Genomic DNA, 20,000 nt, shown 5'->3' with positions numbered 1-20,000 from the left:
TCTGTTGGGGGAATGTGGGGGGGGGTCGGGCGCAGGGGGGGGGGGGTTGTAAAAATACTCCCAGCTTTCTCAAGGAAAAAAAGTCAAGTGTTGTAGTTCTGCTGTGCTGATTTAAATCCGGAGGAGAGTAAAATCTATTAAACTCACCATCTGTAGAGGTACACAGGGACGGAGTGATTCAGTTCTGTTAGATACTGCTTTAGAAGGAAAGAAAGAAAGAAAGAAAGAAAGAAAGAAAGAAAGGCACTGCTAAAATGATGTATGTGCAGCATTATCAGCTGGGGATTTGGAGAGTGTGAGTCTGACAGACTTTGTTGAGTGTGTGAGAGTGTGCGAGTGTACGAGAGAGTGAGGTTTGGCAGAGTGAGGGTAAGACTGAAAATGTGAGAGCGTGAGATTGGGTGAGAATTTGTGAGAGAATGAAATTGTGATTGTGAGAGTGTGACACTTAGAGTTTGAGTGAGAAATGATGCGAGTGTGGCGTGTCCAAAGTGTCCGTAGTGTATGAATGTGTGTGTGAGTGTGTATGTGATTGACTGCGTTGGATTGGCACCCTGTCCAGGGTGTACCCCGCTTTGTGCCCCATGCTCCCTGCGATAGACTCCAGGTTCCCCGCGACCCTGAGAAGGAGTAAGTGGTGTAGAAGATGGATGGATGGATGGATGATGTGAGTGCAGTCATGAGTGTGAGTATGTGTGTGAGTGTGTGAGTGTGTGAGTGTGTGAGTATATGAGTGTGAGAGTTAGGTTGTCAGTGAGAAAGTGTGAGAGTGAGATGGAAAGTGTGTGATAGTGTGTCACTGTGAGACTGTGTGAGAGATTGAGAATGTAATATTGCTAGATTGTGAGAATGAGATGTTGAGTGAGTGTGAGTGTGTGTGTGAGTGTGTGTGTGTGTGTGTGTGTGTGTGTGTGTGTATCTCAGATCCCAGCAGGTAGGCGTGTCCCCTCACAGCGCTGCTCCTCTTTCCCTCCTGCACTCGGCTCTGTTTAACCCTGTAATTACTGATTGACGGCTCAGCACACAGGTGGTCATTAAGACTTTCTCGTCCTGTAAGAGCTCTAGACAGCTCGTGACCTTTGACCCCACTGTCCTACACATCCAGCTGTTTCAGAGTCAGAGATAATCCCGCCCTTTATCAGTTTAGCCACAGGAGACGTCCTGCGCTACAGCCCCTTACATCTCACGGCCAAGAGGTGCTGCCCGAGCTTGTCCTGGGTTTAAGCCTGAGTGAGAGTGGGAGGGGTTTGATTGGCAGGACTGGGACTGACCTCTGACTCCGCCCCCTTGTGTGTTCCTCCTCTCACAGCTTTGGAATGAACCATGATGGAATCGGGAATGCCTGCGGGACTAAGGGGCATGAGACGGCCAAGCTGATGGCGGCACACATCACAGCCAACACCAACCCCTTCTCCTGGTCCACCTGCAGCAAGGACTACATCACCAGCTTCCTGGAGTAAGTTCAACAACCTTCTCCTTCTCCTTCTCCATGGCTCCAGGACTGGGCTCTTACAGAGCTTACAGAAGGTCGTTTTACTCCGGAGCCTGTCTGAAAGGGAAATCCTGTGGCGTTAGGTGTCACAAAGACCTTTTAAAGGAACCTTTAAGAACCTTTTTTTGTCTGAGAGTGCGAGAACCACAGGAACATTATTCAGAATACTTACGATACATATGTTTTCTGTTTTCTGTCCTCTGCTTCATACCCTTCACTGTTGCTGATGTGAGGTGATGGAAAGGAAAGCAGGCTGGCGTGATGGTTCTCAGATAGGGTTCTTGGTCAAAGATGTTTATCTACACCATTATCACTAACACAGAAAACCGCAAAGCTCCATGTGCACACTCCTGCGCTATTCATCCATTCGAGATTATCATTGTTATAGAATCAGTCTGTGTTTTCTTTACCTTCTCAAGCTAAAGCCGTCGGATTTCAACCTATAGAGAGAACTTATAAACCAGAAGAACCTTGAATAAATGAACTGATGATCTTGCACAAGGTCAACATTTTGCAGCCGTGTACTTTTTATTTCCGGCTCGTACGTCGCTCGTCCGCCATCAGAACGTCTCTCGTTTCTCTCTCACTCTTCATCCAGCAGATTTTGGAAGTGTTGTTGTGTCTCCTTGCCAAATAAACAGCTTCAGTTCTGGAGCAGGCGTCCGTTCAGAAGGTTTGCTCAACGCTGCCTGCTTTACAGAGAGAGAAGCTTTATTAACACCATGTTTTTGGTATAAACGTGTCCAGACAGACAGTGGTACTGACCCGACCACTAATGGAGGTTTCGGGTACAGTTTTATATTAAAAACGGTTCTTCTGAGTCTAAAAACAGCGTCCAGCTTTGTCTCCAAAATATCCACAGGGTCGCATTTGGGAGGAAGTTTTGTTGACTTTTCTTCTAATTGTTTCTATTTTTAAGACGACTATTTTGTCTTCCTCTAAAGCAATAAACCGAGCGGTCTGTGTTGGTACGTTAAGAATCCGAGGGGGCTCGAGCCAGGATTGTGTTTCTCCCAGCAGAGGGGATCGCATGGAAGCCAAAGTAAAGGATTATTCCACCCAACAACATGGAAAAAAAGGAAGGGATGTAACTGAATATGGCGTCGGTCGTTCCCCCATCGCCCTGAGCAAGAAGCGTGTGTGTTTCTTTCCTTTCCGTTCCGATATATTTGGTTCATTTTGAATTAGATTAGCCTTCCAATATTCTAGTGGGAAGCCAAAGATCCCCGTTTCAGCCGAAGCTTCCTCTGGCACGTTAAACAGAAACCAGATTCCCGAGCTTGCGTTGTTTGTTGCTGTCGTGTTTCACGGCTCGGATTCCCTCCAGCCTGATGGGAGCTTTGCACCCTGTCCGTGTCGGTGTTAGCGTAATGGTGAGCTTTATTTCGTTTTTAACAGATTGGCAGAAAGACACATCGCTACTCCCTTCCTAATAGCGTTAGCGTTCGTGCACAAATTCCTCCCAGACACGCCTCTGAGATGTTCATCCTCAAGCTTAAGAATAATCGGAAAATGAGAAAACATCTGGTTTGCGGCCTTCGCCTCGTCCACGCTTCTTTTTTTTCTTGCGTGTCTCCGAGTAGCAGACGCAGCGGTTCCACCCCCCGTGAGCGGTTCTTCAGAGCATCCATATTTCTCTCTGACTAAACAGACTAAACACACGGACACACGACTGCCTTTTTTCTTCCCTTACATCCTATCTTTCACTCCTTACTTCACCGGTGCTTCAAAGGCTTTCATGCGAGGCCAAGAGCACCATATAAGCCTAAACGTCTGGGTTTTAAGGATGCTGTCTGTCATTCTGCGCGCTCAGCTTCACATTTCTCACGCTCTAGTTTTACATTTCTCTCATGTTTGTGTGTTTGGAGATGATCGTTTTCATCGCTGTGTGAATAGCGAACGCCGTCCAAGAGCCAATCCCATTGTAGGTTTGTTTTTTTGACAGCTCAGGTCGGGGAACGTGTCTGGACAATGAACCTCTGAGGCGGGACTTCCTGTACCCCACCGTGGCTCCGGGGCAGGTGTACGATGCCGACGAGCAGTGTCGCTTTCAGTACGGCGCCTCCTCCAGACAGTGCAAATATGGGGTAAGAAGAACGCAGTGCACTCTCACTCTTCTCAAAGCATTCACTATTTCATCGTTCTTCCGTGGCGTTTCAGTAAGGCTTCCACTGTTCCAGCTAGATTAGAGGAAGGAGTCTCTGTCTGAGAAACTGGCCCCTCCTGTTTAGATCAGTTTTTGGATTAATGTCTCTTTATACCACAGGTTGCTCCGGATATACCCGATGATTTTCATGTTAAGTTATGAGCACGTAGTTGCAACATTCAGATTGAAAAATCGAAGTTTTGTTTTGTAAATCGATCGTCCAACTGCGACATTACTGACTTTCAAAGGTCAGGAGAACCGCGTGTGTCTGATCACGTCATGTACGGCATTTCAATATAAAATATTTGTTCCTGGGATTAAATGTGAATGAGAAGACACCGGAGTGGAATGTTGCACATGACGAAAGCATTCGAGCACGACGGAGGATTTACAGCGCTGTCAGGGGTTAAGTTCTGGCCTGGCAGTTCTCTTTCTGATCTTCTTATACATAAGTTTGATTTTGGATAAAACGTCTTTAACGATGAGGAATGATTGCGAAAGCCGTTTTTGGGGAACCAGGCTGATGGTTAAAGCTCTTGGCAGAGATGCGATGCCAAACGACAAGTTATTATTTTTACCACTGACCCAGAAGGGGCTGGCTGGAGGACGCTGATGTGTTCCCCAGGCTGGTCTACAGCTGAAAAACTCTCCTCTGATGCTGGAGTAAAAGTCTTGTAAACGTATATCACGTTCATTAAGAAGTATCAGTGCCTCTCTAGAACAGCTGTTACTCAGATCGGTCTCGAAACGGTCCAGACGCCGACCATATTTTCACTTCTGCATGGACGTCTGGATCTGTTATCATCTCACTGTGAGTAGATGATGGAGCAGAAGATGGCCTGATATACTGGAGTGTTCTCCATATCTGCTTAGCTGATTTGGTAGAAGAAGAGACCGACTTTACTTCCTTTTACCATAAAATATAAAAGACTGCAGTGTACCTTGCACACCTGCAGGAACGTCTACAACTTAATGTTAACTTAACTGAAAAAGTGTGGATATGTTTCACCGCGGCGCTGCTGAGTTCTGGACTGTGATTGGTCAGAAGGTGGTGATTAGTTCTCTAGAACAGCGGCTCTGACAGTAACGCAGGTTTATATTAACGCTCTCGCTCTGATACGTTATGGTTTCTATAGTAACGGCTCGTTCACAGGGACGCGTACAGCGGACGCTCCGCTGATAATAAACGGAAAATCGTTGATGTTTATGTAACATGTGTGGAAGGAGTCTCCAGTGTCAGCGCTGTGTAACTGTCAGAGGTGAAGCTGGAACTCAGTTTTCCCAAATCTTCAGTACAGAGTTTACACTTCTCTACTGAGAATAAAGAGAATAAAGACAGGAATAGAGAGAGAATAAAGAGAGAGAATAAAGAGAGGGAATAGAGAGAGGGAATAGAGAGAGGGAATAAAGAGAGGGAATAGAGAGAGAAAATAGAGAGAGGGAATAAAGAGAGAATAAAGAGAGGGAATAGAGAGAGAATAGAGAGAGGGAATAAAGAGAGAGAGAATAAAGAGAGAGAATAAAGAGAGGGAATAGAGAGAGAATAAAGAGAGGGAATAGAGAGAGGGAATAGAGAGAGAATAGAGAGAGGGAATAGAGAGAGAGAATAAAGAGAGAGAATAAAGAGAGAGAATAAAGAGAGGGAATAGAGAGAGGGAATAAAGAGAGAATAAAGAGAGAGAATAAAGAGAGAAAATAGAGAGAGGGAATAGAGAGAGAAAATAGAGAGAGGGAATAAAGAGAGAGTAGAGAGAGAGAATAAAGAGAGAGAATAAAGAGAGAGAATAAAGAGGGAATAAAGAGAGGGAATAAAGAGGGAATAAAGAGAGAGAGAATAGAGAAAGAGAATAGAGAGAGGGAATAGAGAGAGGGAATAAAGAGAGAGAATAGAGAGAGGGAATAGAGAGAGCTGGTGAGGGAGCGAGTGTTTATAGCTGCTATAACGTAAACAGGAAGTAACTTGCTTCATGAACATTAAATGTAATTATAAACAGATAAAAGTACGATGTGTTGCTATTTAACGAATAAAATGTAATTGTTGGCAAAAAACCACTTGGGGACGTGCTGTTATAGGAAAATAATCACCTTCGGGGTGCGGTAACACTACCTCCGCTTCATCACACCATCTTATGCGTCATTGTAGTCTCTTTAATTCACATCACGTCCGTGTTTAAAAACAACAAGAACCTTCTCTTACTCTAAATTCATCCATCGTCTTATCCATAAACAGATCAGTCCTGGAGATAAGTGACGTCTCCGATTAAGACATCTCCTGAATACTGATGTGTGGAATTTCAGTATTAAATCCTCACTACACACACACTCGGAACCGAAGAAGACAGAAGAACCTCAAAGCCAACAGCTCAGATTAGTTTTCAGGATTATTTGTTATAACAGACTGTGTCTTCACCTGTGATGAGAAAACCCAGGTTTGTGACCTGCTACATGCAGGAGAAGGGAGGAACCTGATGGAAGCCAAGAGAATTCAGGAATAATAATAATAATAATGATAATAATAATAATGATGATGATAATAATGATAATAATAATAATAATAACTCGTATGGATAAACGGCTAAACCAGAAATGAAATGACAAGAGATGAGAGTTATTTTGTTCATTGAGAGAAATATCTAAGCGCAGATGCCAGAAAGAGAACCCTGTAATTTTTCTCTTAACTGTGATCAGAATAAGAGACGGTCACTGCAGGGACGAGAGCCAGTGTTTTCTTGGCTCGGTTTTATTACCGCGTGCAGTGTTAGTGGATTCTGACGGTCTCATCTGTTTTAGCCAGACGTCTGTTTAACCATTAAATTCACAGCTGTTTCACAAATCGTTCATGCAGATAGATCTGAGGTCCGAAGTGACCCAGAGGTTATCTTTACCACAAACTGACCTACAGACGTGCATGCTGACGTGAAATACACACGCGGGATGAACAGAGCCGAGAGAATGAATAATGAGCAGCTGTCCGTTATTAACTCATTCAGAGACCTGTTTAGTAAAGCAGTGTTGGCACTTTTGGTGATGTACAGAAGAGGAAATGAGATCCTGGATTGTTAGTGAACTAACCTTAAATAACCCTTTCGAGAGTTTCAGACGCATCAGTTTGGATTGAAAATGCCATTATAGAAAGTCTAATACGCATTTTTGCTGAATGGACGGGAAGACCGTTCTCTAATGACCAGCGCGCGCACGGTGGAGATGGATGCTGCGGTTCTTGCCCTAGCGAGGGCATTTTGCCGAAGTCTTGGTTCAGTCGAGGCACAGCAATGAGCACTGACAGCTCGAGAGGGAGTCGCTGTGTTGAACGCTCTCCCGCTGCATTTAGTCATTCGGATTTGGCAACGGTGGCGTCAGGTCGATCTGTCTGCGTCCCGGAGGTTTGGATCGCAGCCTGTTGGACAGCGTTATGCAGCGGTTCCACCGCCACAGAGCTAACGGACCGATTAAGGAAGACAGACGAATGATGCAGCGGTCATCGGGTCATCGAGATGCTTGATGTGTTTATTTGGGAACACGGGCGGATGTAGATCTCATGCTTTTGGCTTTTTTTCAACCAACCAGGGGACCGGGCCTCATCTCAAACTGCTCTCGAGAGACGGGTCAGAAATCGATGAGAATCAGTTCTGGTCTGGAAGCAAGAGCCAGTGACGGCAGACGAGTGGAGTGTGTTCGAGTGCAACAGCCCGAGCAACTCGAGTTATTTTTACATGACTGCCATCAAAACACAGCAGAACAGTCCAAGGGGTTTGCAAAAAAAAAAAAAAAAAAAGCAAAACAGAACATGGATGTAGCCAGCGGGCTCGGGGAAGAACCCGGACGCTTGGCTTTACTGGCAACTGCAGTGAACTGATTAGGAGCTACACTGCTGATGCTAACGATTACAGACCTTGTAATGCTCACGGATTTGGTTTGAGATGGTAAAATTAGTTCTCACAGCCAGAGGAACATCTTATACAAAGACTAACAACTGGGATGATTTTAAATCAGGAAGAAATCTGATTTGATGTGATGAATCGTTGTTTGGTCTTTAATCCGCTCAGGTGATGTGATTTGACCTGCAGTGTGATTAACGGTGTAGGGATTGTTCGGTGCCTCGGTGTCGTTGTGGAGATCCGAAGCTTTCTTGGAAATGAAATGGAAATCCTCACGTAGATTCACGTTAAAACAAAGAGTTTGTTACGGTTGTGAAACACCATATCTATCTGATATAAGAGCACTGATACTGACTTAAACCTGGATATTAAAACTTGTAAAAATGTACATCTATGCCCATCTTTTCAGTCTGAAAGTCCAGCTTAAGATCACAAAGTTTCAGAAAGTGGGAACATGAAGCCATGTTCAGGTTCGCAGGATCTCTAAAGAAAGCGCGCCCTGTGGCCGAGTAGAGTCGTGTTCGCAGAGAAACCTCTGCATCCTCCACTCTACTCCACCACGCAGCGAAGATCCTAATGGACACGCGGTGTTTTCCTCTCGCACGTTCCTCCGTCAGCGCCGTGTGGTTCCTCCTCGTCCTGTGAGCACCGAGCAGGTTTATTTAAACCAGACGTAGAGATGCAGCAGTTGTAACGTGAGAGAGACCGTTCGCTGCTTTATGTCATCTGGACAGTCGAGCGACTCGCGTCTCTGACTCACTGACTCGGAGGGTCAGAGCTCGAACTCTATACCGTAAGTCTTTTTCACGAGGGCGGCTCCTTCATCATACGCGGTTGTCCTGTAAATCCTTTGAAGTCCGGGCTTTAAAAAGGGCCGAGCGCTAGTTAAAGGGGAATCCTACACGAGGTTGTGCGTGGCTCGGCTTGTAACGCGCGGACACGTTTCCTCTGTTTGTGCGAGAAGCCGGCTCTGGATTTCGGTGGCCCTGAAGAGAATTTTTAAGACGTGTGTGTTTATAAAAACTAACACCGAGGCCCTGTTCACATGTTTACAAAAATTTGACAAAATTATACAAAATTTTATTCCTGCGTTTTAAATGAAATCAGTGAGTTTTTCGTCCACACTAACGATGACCGCGACGGTGCCTCATACACTGTGATGTAATATTAAGAGCAGTGGAGGAGGAGAAACGCAGAAAAACACCTACATGACTTAAACATGAGGAGTCATGCGCGTGGACTCACGATGAGGTGGAACTCCTGCGTAAGTGTTCTCCTGGGTCTTATCCTAAATCAGGACAGCAGGCTGAGACAATACGTTTTCAAAATATTAGTCTACATTTGGAAGGAGATAAATAGGGTTTTGTTATGTCTTTAATCTAGCGGATATGTCTAGTGCTTTTATTTCTCCTGTCTGGAATTTAGACTACAGTTCCACTGTTTATACCAAAACCTGTGCATTTACTGAAGAAATATCACGGCTGAAACTGGAACACTCTGGCACAGGTGTACAGCGGGTCTGCGTGTACAGCGGGTCTGCGTGTACAGCGGGTCAGTGTCTACAGCGGGTCAGCGTGTACAGCGGGTCTGCGTGTACAGCGGGTCAGTGTGTACAGCGGGTCTGCGTGTACAGCGGGTCAGCGTGTACAGCGGGTCAGCGTGTACAGCGGGTCTGCGTGTACAGCGGGTCTGCGTCTACAGCGGGTCTGCGTCTACAGCGGGTCTGCGTCTACAGCGGGTCAGTGTGTACAGCGGGTCAGTGTGTACAGCGGGTCTGTGTGTACAGCGGGTCTGCGTGTACAGCGGGTCAGCGTCTACAGCGGGTCTGCGTGTACAGCGGGTCAGTGTCTACAGCGGGTCTGCGTGTACAGCGGGTCTGTGTCTACAGCGGGTCTGTGTCTACAGCGGGTCAGTGTGTACAGCGGGTCAGTGTGTACAGCGGGTCTGTGTGTACAGCGGGTCAGTGTGTACAGCGGGTCTGTGTGTACAGCGGGTCTGCGTGTACAGCGGGTCAGCGTCTACAGCGGGTCTGCGTGTACAGCGGGTCAGCGTCTACAGCGGGTCTGCGTGTACAGCGGGTCAGTGTCTACAGCGGGTCTGCGTGTACAGCGGGTCAGCGTGTACAGCGGGTCAGCGTGTACAGCGGGTCAGTGTCTACAGCGGGTCTGTGTCTACAGCGGGTCTGCGTGTACAGCGGGTCAGCGTGTACAGCGGGTCAGCGTGTACAGCGGGTCTGCGTGTACAGCGGGTCAGTGTCTACAGCGGGTCTGTGTCTACAGCGGGTCTGCGTCTACAGCGGGTCTGCGTGTACAGCGGGTCAGTGTGTACAGCGGGTCTGTGTCTACAGCGGGTCTGCGTGTACAGCGGGTCTGCGTGTACAGCGGGTCAGTGTCTACAGCGGGTCAGTGTGTACAGCGGGTCAGTGTGTACAGCGGGTCTGCGTGTACAGCGGGTCAGCGTGTACAGCGGGTCTGCGTGTACAGCGGGTCTGCGTCTACAGCGGGTCAGTGTGTACAGCGGGTCAGTGTGTACAGCGGGTCAGTGTGTACAGCGGGTCTGTGTGTACAGCGGGTCAGCGTCTACAGCGGGTCTGCGTGTACAGCGGGTCAGTGTCTACAGCGGGTCTGCGTGTACAGCGGGTCAGTGTCTACAGCGGGTCTGTGTCTACAGCGGGTCTGCGTGTACAGCGGGTCTGCGTCTACAGCGGGTCAGTGTGTACAGCGGGTCTGTGTCTACAGCGGGTCTGCGTGTACAGCGGGTCAGTGTGTACAGCGGGTCTGCGTGTACAGCGGGTCAGTGTCTACAGCGGGTCAGTGTGTACAGCGGGTCAGTGTCTACAGCGGGTCTGCGTGTACAGCGGGTCAGTGTGTACAGCGGGTCTGCGTGTACAGCGGGTCAGTGTCTACAGCGGGTCTGCGTCTACAGCGGGTCTGTGTCTACAGCGGGTCTGTGTGTACAGCGGGTCTGCGTGTACAGCGGGTCTGTGTGTACAGCGGGTCAGTGTCTACAGCGGGTCTGCGTGTACAGCGGGTCAGTGTCTACAGCGGGTCTGTGTCTACAGCGGGTCAGTGTGTACAGCGGGTCAGTGTCTACAGCGGGTCTGCGTGTACAGCGGGTCAGTGTCTACAGCGGGTCTGTGTCTACAGCGGGTCAGTGTGTACAGCGGGTCAGTGTCTACAGCGGGTCTGTGTGTACAGCGGGTCTGCGTGTACAGCGGGTCAGCGTGTACAGCGGGTCTGTGTGTACAGCGGGTCAGCGTGTACAGCGGGTCTGCGTGTACAGCGGGTCTGCGTCTACAGCGGGTCAGTGTGTACAGCGGGTCAGTGTGTACAGCGGGTCTGTGTCTACAGCGGGTCTGCGTGTACAGCGGGTCAGTGTGTACAGCGGGTCTGCGTGTACAGCGGGTCAGTGTCTACAGCGGGTCAGTGTGTACAGCGGGTCTGTGTCTACAGCGGGTCAGCGTGTACAGCGGGTCTGTGTCTACAGCGGGTCAGTGTGTACAGCGGGTCAGTGTGTACAGCGGGTCTGCGTGTACAGCGGGTCAGTGTCTACAGCGGGTCTGCGTGTACAGCGGGTCAGTGTCTACAGCGGGTCAGTGTGTACAGCGGGTCTGTGTCTACAGCGGGTCAGCGTGTACAGCGGGTCTGTGTCTACAGCGGGTCTGCGTGTACAGCGGGTCAGTGTGTACAGCGGGTCCGTTTCTCCGAGTTGATATATTCTGACCAACTTGCTTTTGCCTTCTTTCCTAGGAAGTGTGTAGAGAGCTCTGGTGCCTTAGCAAAAGTAACCGCTGTGTCACTAACAGTATTCCGGCCGCAGAAGGAACGTTGTGCCAAACCGGCAGCATCGAGAAAGGGGTGAGTCAAACATCCGCACATCTGCACAGCAACATCACCACACAGTTAACCCTTTAACACACCGTATAACACGCAGAGGTTCATCTTCATCACAGAGTTTACACTTCTTTACTGTTTCACTAACACCACTCACTGAGACTGTTCTTCTGTTTCATTTACATGAAGAGAGAGAATAGAGAGAGGGAATAGAGAGGGAATAGAGAGAGAATAAAGAGAGAGAATAAAGAGAGGGAATAGAGAGGGAATAGAGAGAGAATAAAGAGAGAGAATAAAGAGAGGGAATAGAGAGGGAATAGAGAGAGAATAAAGAGAGAGAATAAAGAGAGGGAATAGAGAGGGAATAGAGAGAGAATAAAGAGAGAGAATAGAGAGAGAATAGAGAGGGAATAGAGAGAGAATAAAGAGAGGGAATAGAGAGAGAATAAAGAGAGAGAATAGAGAGGGAATAAAGAGAGAGAATAGAGAGAGAATAGAGAGAGAATAAAGAGAGAGAATAGAGAGAGAGAGAATAAAGAGAGAGAATAGAGAGAGAATAAAGAGAGAGAATAGAGAGGGAATAAAGAGAGAGAATAGAGAGAGAGAATAGAGAGAGAATAAAGAGAGAGAATAGAGAGAGAATAAAGAGAGAGAATAAAGAGAGAGAATAGAGAGAGAGAATAGAGAGAGAATAAAGAGAGAGAATAGAGAGAGAATAAAGAGAGAGAATAGAGAGAGAATAAAGAGAGAGAATAGAGAGAGAATAGAGAGAGAGAATAAAGAGAGAAAGAATAGAGAGAGAGAATAAAGAGAGAGAATAAAGAGAGAGAATAAAGAGAGAGAATAGAGAGAGAGAATAGAGAGAGAATAAAGAGAGAGAATAGAGAGAGAATAGAGAGAGAGAATAAAGAGAGAAAGAATAGAGAGAGAGAATAGAGAGAGAGAATAAAGAGAGAGAATAAAGAGAGAGAATAGAGAGAGAATAAAGAGAGAGAATAGAGAGAGAGAATAGAGAGAGAATAAAGAGAGAGAATAAAGAGAGAAAGAATAGAGAGAGAGAATAGAGAGAGAGAATAAAGAGAGAGAATAGAGAGAGAGAATAGAGAGAGAATAGAGAGAGAATAAAGAGAGAGAGAATAGAGAGAGAGAATAGAGAGAGAGAATAAAGAGAGAGAATAGAGAGAGAGAATAAAGAGAGAGAATAGAGAGAGAATAGAGAGAGAATAGAGAGAGAATAAAGAGAGAAAGAATAGAGAGAGAGAATAGAGAGAGAGAATAAAGAGAGAGAATAGAGAGAGAGAATAGAGAGAGAGAATAGAGAGAGAGAATAGAGAGAGAGAATAAAGAGAGAGAATAGAGAGAGAATAGAGAGAGAATAGAGAGAGAAAGAATAGAGAGAGAGAATAGAGAGAGAGAATAAAGAGAGAGAATAGAGAGAGAGAATAAAGAGAGAGAATAAAGAGAGAGAATAGAGAGAGAGAATAGAGAGAGAGAATAAAGAGAGAGAATAGAGAGAGAGAATAGAGAGAGAGAATAAAGAGAGAGAATAGAGAGAGAATAGAGAGAGAATAGAGAGAGAAAGAATAGAGAGAGAGAATAGAGAGAGAGAATAAAGAGAGAGAATAGAGAGAGAGAATAAAGAGAGAGAATAGAGAGAGAATAGAGAGAGAATAGAGAGAGAAAGAATAGAGAGAGAGAATAGAGAGAGAGAATAAAGAGAGAGAATAGAGAGAGAGAATAAAGAGAGAGAATAGAGAGAGAGAATAAAGAGAGAGAATAGAGAGAGGGAATAAAGAGAGAGAATAAAGAGAGAGAATAGAGAGAGAGAATAAAGAGAGAGAATAGAGAGAGGATGGTGAGGGAACGAGTGTATATAGCTGCTGTGGCGTAAGTGAGAACAGGAACTCACTCGTTTCACCGATGTTAAATGTAACTATAAACGGATAAAAAGGATGAGGAGGTGTTGTTATTTAATAAATAAAGCACTGTAAGCGTTGTAGGAAATTGTTGTGGTGTAAGAAGAATAAAAGTTCAGGGGTATAAAAGTAACTCCAGATCATCACACCACCCATCACTGCTTACGTTCCTGTAACTGCACATCCTGATGTGTTTTATTCCTTACACCTGATGAGCTACTGTTCAGGTGTGTTTCTACAGTACAGCGCGTTGCTTAGGAAGTTATCCCGAACCGTTTTGTAATGTACAGCATGACCAAATCTAGGCCCGTCCCTTCTGTAGTTCCTTCAAAGCCACACCCCTAAATGTGAACCTGAACACAGGAGGCGGAGCTTCCTTTTGTGAGTAGGAACTTGATAGAATGCAAAGAGCGTAAAGGAATATGGTGTACAAGCAGCTGTAAGGGTGCCAATACTTTTTATACAAGCTTTTTATGCGGTTTTCACCTAAATTATTCAAACTATTCATGTAACAAATTATAAAACAATTTTGTTTGGTTTCTTCTCTTCTGTAAATTCACGTAAAGGTTTGATTAACAGATGATTAAATGTTTGATTGACAGATGATTAAATGTTTGATTGACAGTTGATTAAATGTTTGATTGACAGATGATTAAATGTTTGATTGACAGTTGATTAAATGTTTGATTGACAGATGATTAAAGGTTTGATTGACAGTTGATTAAATGTTTGATTGACAGTTGATTAAATGTTTGATTGACAGACGATTAAATGTTTGATTGACAGTTGATTAAAGGTTTGATTGACAGTTGATTAAAGGTTTGATTAACAGTTGCCCACTGATGAGCAAATAAACCTTCCTGACCTTTTCTGACATCGGATTGGAGTGTAGATTTTCCCAGATATCCCGAGCTAGTGGGAATGTTGTGTTGTAAGTGTCAGGTAGGAATATCCAGAGCAGTGGGAACGAGTTCAGGTCGGAGAGACAGTTTTAATAAAGATTACGGCCAGCATTGTCGATGGCTGAAGAGGAAGAATGAGAGAGGGCCATGAGCTGTCGTTCTTCGTTACCGCTATCCCACTGGAGCTATTCACCACGTCGTCCCGGACAAGCGCAGCGCCCCAGGTCGAGCCGCTGTTATTTTTCCAGCGAGTGTATGTACTTACGTCTGGCTCTGGACACACTGGCATCAAAGGAATATGAAGATCAGCTATTTCTGCCTAAGCGTGTAATGTGATGTATGGGCGTGGTCCGGGGCGAACCGTGAGGGGAGGGGAAGACAGACCGCATGTTTAAACCTGCTTCCTGCTAATCTACTCGTTTAAAAAGCTACAAGACAAATCTTATGGCCTGACTACTCATATGTCATTTAAAATATAATGTAGAGTCTATTTATAGTTTTAGGAAGAATCCGCGCACCAGCAGCTTCCGAGAACTGGGAAGCAGACGCACTTTACTGCGTTCTTGTTCGTGGATGTTCTTTTGAGTTTCCCCAAAGCACAAAGATCATCAGGATCGAGCGAGGCAAACGGTCGCGCCAGCATCACATTGAACACTCTCTCTCTCTCCTTACCAGTTAAGACCACCGTAACATCACGATGCGTTTGAGAAACTGCCGAAATCATTTCTTTGTAAAAGCAGACAATCGGAGAGAAGACAGCTCGTCTCCTGCAGCGCCACAGACGGATAGCAGCGGCTCCATCAGACGTTCCCTGATAAGACCATCTTAAAAGGGTTATTTCTAGCTGACAGCCTGCTGTACCCGGCCCAGACATCTCTCTCTCTCTCGCTCTCTCTCTCGCTCTCTCTCTCGCTCTCTCTCTCTCCTCAGTGTTAATCCTCTTTATAAAGTCCTGATTTGAGATGCTAGTCACTGAAGATACAGCTCCATTCCTCAGTAAGTTTCTTCTCCAGGCTATGAGATAAATAGAGACAGACAGGGTGAGAGAGAGAGATGGAGATAAAGTGAGAACGCAACCCACTGACACAGATGTGCCCCAGCATCTGTCTCCACGCTGGCCTCGTTCTCCTGAACACAAAAGCTGGATTAACGCAGACGTGTTGGAGAAACGGGGTTCTGTTCACACTCACTAAACACTTTGTGTGTGCAAAAGTCAACCCAGTCTCGGTGATTTGTATAATTTACTGGTGCGTGTGTGTGTGTGTGTGTGTGTGTGTGTGTGTCAGTGGTGTTTCCAGGGCGAGTGTGTGGCGTTCGGGACGTGGCCGCACAGCGTGGACGGAGGCTGGGGGCCGTGGACGCAGTGGGGCGAGTGCAGCCGGACGTGCGGCGGTGGAGTTTCCTCGTCCATGCGTCACTGTGACAGTCCAGCGTAAGTAGGCAAAGTAAGAGTCAGGGGGAGGAGATCATCATCATCATCGTCATCATCATCATCATCATCATCATCACCATCATCATCATCACTCCAGCACAGCTCACCATCACTCACATCAATCTGATTGGTCAGAAAGTGTTGATTAATTTTCTACAACAGCAGCTCTGACAATAGTGCAGGTTTATATTAGTGCGCAAGCTATCGTTTCTATAGTAACAGCTCATTCACAGGGACTTGCACATTTATGGAAGGAGTCTCCAGTGTCAGGGTAGTAGAATTTATGTTAACCAACTGGAGTGTAAAAACAGACGTGGAATAAAAAAACCTGTTCATTAGTGAGTGCGAGTAAGAAGCTGATTTCTTTCCTCAGGTTGATGGATGTAGATCTCTAGCAGGAAACCGTGAATAAAAACGTCCACATGTTCTGCCTCTGAAGACCAGTAATAGGAAGAATGCACTCAACTGTCTATTGTTCTCTCGTACAGATTGAGTTGCGTGGCACGTGCACAAAAATGACTGTGTGTTGTTGAGTGGTTTTGTTTTGTTGTTGTTCTTGGCCACATGATCTCAGAGCTCCATCTGCACATGGAGGTTCCTCTTGGTTATTGTAGAAGCACCAGTCCTGACACGTTACCATGGTAAAGGTGAGGAAAGGAAGCTGGAACCCCAAATCTGAGGCAAAACAGACAGAACCAGAGAAGAGATAAGGAGTGTTACTCATCTGAGCTCGGTCCGATCGCTGCAGGTCAAACTGTCCGAATGTTGAGGAGGAGAACACACTGCCCTGATGGTCACGACAACCCAAAACCCGCACTGAAGTGTCCAGAGCTCTGGACTGTCTGGAAATTCAAATCTTTGATCTTCTGAAGATTTATTTCTGGTGTTAAATTGGAGCTGAGCACAAATGATAAGATCAGAAGTTTACTAAAGGACATGTCTCCTTATTGGTTAGTTAGAATCTGTTGCTGTTCTCACTGTAGAGATATATATATATATATATAATAAACCTGCTGTAGATGTCGGATTAGTCATATGAGATGCTCTGGAATCCAGTGGAGTCAGTCTGGAACAGTGTCCTGGTGAAAATGTCGCTGTGTGTTTAATGGATTTCTCCGTATCTAATGTCCTCACAGTTACTCGTGAACAGAGTGTCTCTGAAGGAAGCACGAGTTTTGACATAAACAGGGTTGGAAATGGTTCTGTCTGTGCCGATTTACAGTTATTTTCCGAAGGTGATTGACTTGCGTGCCGTGCAATAGTCTTAAATTACCTCCTTATGCCCCACACCAGGTCTAACCTCATTACTCGCTGTAACTGTAGCGTAACTTTTCCGAGAACACGGCTCTGTTTCTCGGACCTTCGGCTCTGTCAGCGTCATCCTTGAGTGGAATCTGATGCTCCGTCTCAAATCCTCGCTGCACGTTTGATGTTCGACAAACAGCAGAGCTTTTACATTAAAACCCCAGCACAGTCCTCGTATTGACTAACACGCCTGTCAGAAACGAGTCCGCGGGTATTATCTGTGTCTAGAACCCTTCTTCTGAATTTGTTTTAAAATGAAACGTTACTGTTATAATGCGCTCCGCTCTTCTGGGGAGGCTTTCCACTAGATTTTGGGGCGTGGCCGTGGGCATTCGTGATCTTTCAGCTACAAGAGCGTTAGTGAGGTTGAGGTCAGGTGCTGATGTTGATGTTGTGATGTTGATGTAAGGAGACTCCAGTTCCAGTTCATCCCAAAGGTGTTCAGTGGGGTCGAGGTCAGGACTCTGTGCAGGACACTCGAGTTCTTCTACCTTCTCCCAACCTTCACACACCACGTCTTCATGGAGCTCGCTTTGTGCACCGTGTGTCGCGCTGGAACAGCGTTTGGGATTCTTAGTCCTTAGTGAAATTGTAAATCTACAGCGTACAGAGACGCTCTATACGACTGTGTGCGTCTGACTTTGTGGCTTCTTCAGTTTGGAGAAGAAGCACATACAGTATGGGTGCACAAACTTTTGAGCGAGTAGTGTATGTGGTATTTTCACACACATCGGTGTGTAGAGTTCACGCAGAACTGAGCAGCAGTTCTGCAGCTGGAAACAGCGTGTTGATGAAGGAGGTTGTAGGAGGAACTGATGTGACTGTGTTTAACCGTGGTGAGCAGAAGAGCATCTCAGACTCTTCTTTTCCTGTTACAGCTCCACTGCACACCATTTCCACACAGATCTTCGAGCGTGTAGTCCAGCAACACACTGGGTAACTGACGCGTCACTCCACTACACTACACCAATGACTGGGTGTAAATTCTACCACGTGACCACGTGACCCGTCCAGGCGCGGAGCTGAGCAGCGCAGGGTTTAGGTCAGCAGTTTAGTGTCAACAGTAGTTGTTGTTGATGTACCGTGAAAAAGCAACTTAACCCCACCAATAACAGCTGGCCAGACCTGCGAGATCTGCTAACCCACTTTCCAGCTGTAATAAAATCCTGAGCGCTCGAGCCTGACTGTTCTCCGTTCCCCCCAGGAGTGCTGCTCGTGGAAGCCTTTTATTCTGTGCCTGCAGCAGCATCCTGACTGTGATCCATCTCCATCTCCTGTGAGATGTTATCTCTTTCCAGCTGGATCGCTCCGGTCAGTGATGTGATCTGTCCATCCGTGTGGGTTCTGTCCCTCCGTGTGGGTTCTGTCCCTCCGTGTGGGTTCTGTAAGAGGAAGTTTGAGAGTGTTTTGTTCTGTGTATATTTAACGTCCACACAGACGCAGTGCAGATGTTTCCTGGTGTTGTCAGGAATGTACGCTTTGTTCTACACTTTGATTTAACGTCCTTCAGTTTCGTTAGAAGGGTTCTCTGGTTTGCTCTAGGTTCTTCATCGGTCTGTTTTTTTTTCTTTTCTTTCTGATTTTTTTTGCAGGCCGTCCGGAGGAGGGAAGTACTGTCTTGGGGAGAGGAAGCGCTACAGATCGTGCAACACCGACGTAAGTTTCCATTTCTCTTCTGCTTCTGTGTAAAAGGGTAACAGCTCAGGAATATGGATTATGGCTTGGCACATCTGCTTGTAGACCATTTATTCTTCTGCAGCAGTGGTTCTCAAGCTTCAATCCAATTCATCAATTCATGCGCTATTTTATTTCATCAAAATAATCTAACCGTTCAAATATTATCCTCGTTATTTACACACGTACAGCAATACTTCAGCTATCGGTTACACCCTGAGGTTTTTATTTATTATTATTATAATAAAGGTTTGCAAAGAATCTTCCCGCAAAACTTCAGAGTTGCAGTTTAATAAACAGCGAAAACCTGAGTTTGAGAAAAAAAAATTAACACAAAAAAGTAGGAAAAATGCAATCTACAAGAACATTTTACAATTTTAAAGGTTTATTACAAAATCTAATCAGGTTCTGAGCTGATCTATGATGAGGTTCTGAGCTGATCTATGATGAGGTTCTGTCCTGATCTATGATGAGGTTCTGAGCTGATCTATGATGAGGTTCTGTCCTGATCTATGATGAGGTTCTGTCCTGATCTATGATGAGGTTCTGAGCTGATCTATGATGAGGTTCTGTCCTGATCTATGATGAGGTTCTGTCCTGATCTATGATGAGGTTCTGAGCTGATCTATGATGAGGTTCTGTCCTGATCTATGATGAGGTTCTGAGCTGATCTATGATGAGGTTCTGTCCTGATCTATGATGAGGTTCTGTCCTGATCTATGATGAGGTTCTGAGCTGATCTATGATGAGGTTCTGTCCTGATCTATGATGAGGTTCTGTCCTGATCTATGATGAGGTTCTGAGCTGATCTATGATGAGGTTCTGAGCTGATCTATGATGAGGTTCTGAGCTGATCTATGATGAGGTTCTGTCCTGATCTATGATGAGGTTCTGAGTTGATCTATGATGAGGTTCTGTCCTGATCTATGATGAGGTTCTGAGCTGATCTATGATGAGGTTCTGTCCTGATCTATGATGAGGTTCTGAGTTGATCTATGATGAGGTTCTGTCCTGATCTATGATGAGGTTCTGAGCTGATCTATGATGAGGTTCTGTCCTGATCTATGATGAGGTTCTGAGCTGATCTATGATGAGGTTCTGAGCTGATCTATGATGAGGTTCTGTCCTGATCTATGATGAGGTTCTGTCCTGATCTATGATGAGGTTCTGAGCTGATCTATGATGAGGTTCTGAGCTGATCTGTGATGAGGTTCTGAGCTGATCTGTGATGAGGTTCTGTCCTGATCTATGATGAGGTTCTGTCCTGATCTATGATTAGGTTCTGAGCTGATCTATGATGAGGTTCTGTCCTGATCTATGATGAGGTTCTGAGCTGATCTATGATGAGGTTCTGAGCTGATCTATGATGAGGTTCTGTCCTGATCTATGATGAGGTTCTGTCCTGATCTATGATGAGGTTCT

General features: G+C 45.9%; 1 protein-coding gene across 1 annotated transcript in view; it reads left to right on the top strand.

Annotated features, from left to right (window-relative positions):
- Positions 1 to 20,000, top strand: part of adamts6 (ADAM metallopeptidase with thrombospondin type 1 motif, 6) — a 79,231-nt gene that overhangs the window by 25,125 nt on the left and 34,106 nt on the right. Inside the window, 5 exon segments of the mRNA XM_053644731.1 lie at positions 1,310 to 1,456; positions 3,438 to 3,579; positions 11,266 to 11,373; positions 15,454 to 15,599; positions 18,497 to 18,560. Coding sequence (XP_053500706.1) covers positions 1,310 to 1,456; positions 3,438 to 3,579; positions 11,266 to 11,373; positions 15,454 to 15,599; positions 18,497 to 18,560 — 607 coding nt within the window.

This window comes from Ictalurus furcatus, chromosome 16 (assembly GCF_023375685.1).
Source record: "Ictalurus furcatus strain D&B chromosome 16, Billie_1.0, whole genome shotgun sequence".
In the NCBI taxonomy this organism is placed as follows: domain Eukaryota; kingdom Metazoa; phylum Chordata; class Actinopteri; order Siluriformes; family Ictaluridae; genus Ictalurus; species Ictalurus furcatus.
The sequence above is the reverse complement of the archived record's forward strand: the minus strand, read 5'-3'. Positions and strand labels throughout refer to the sequence as shown.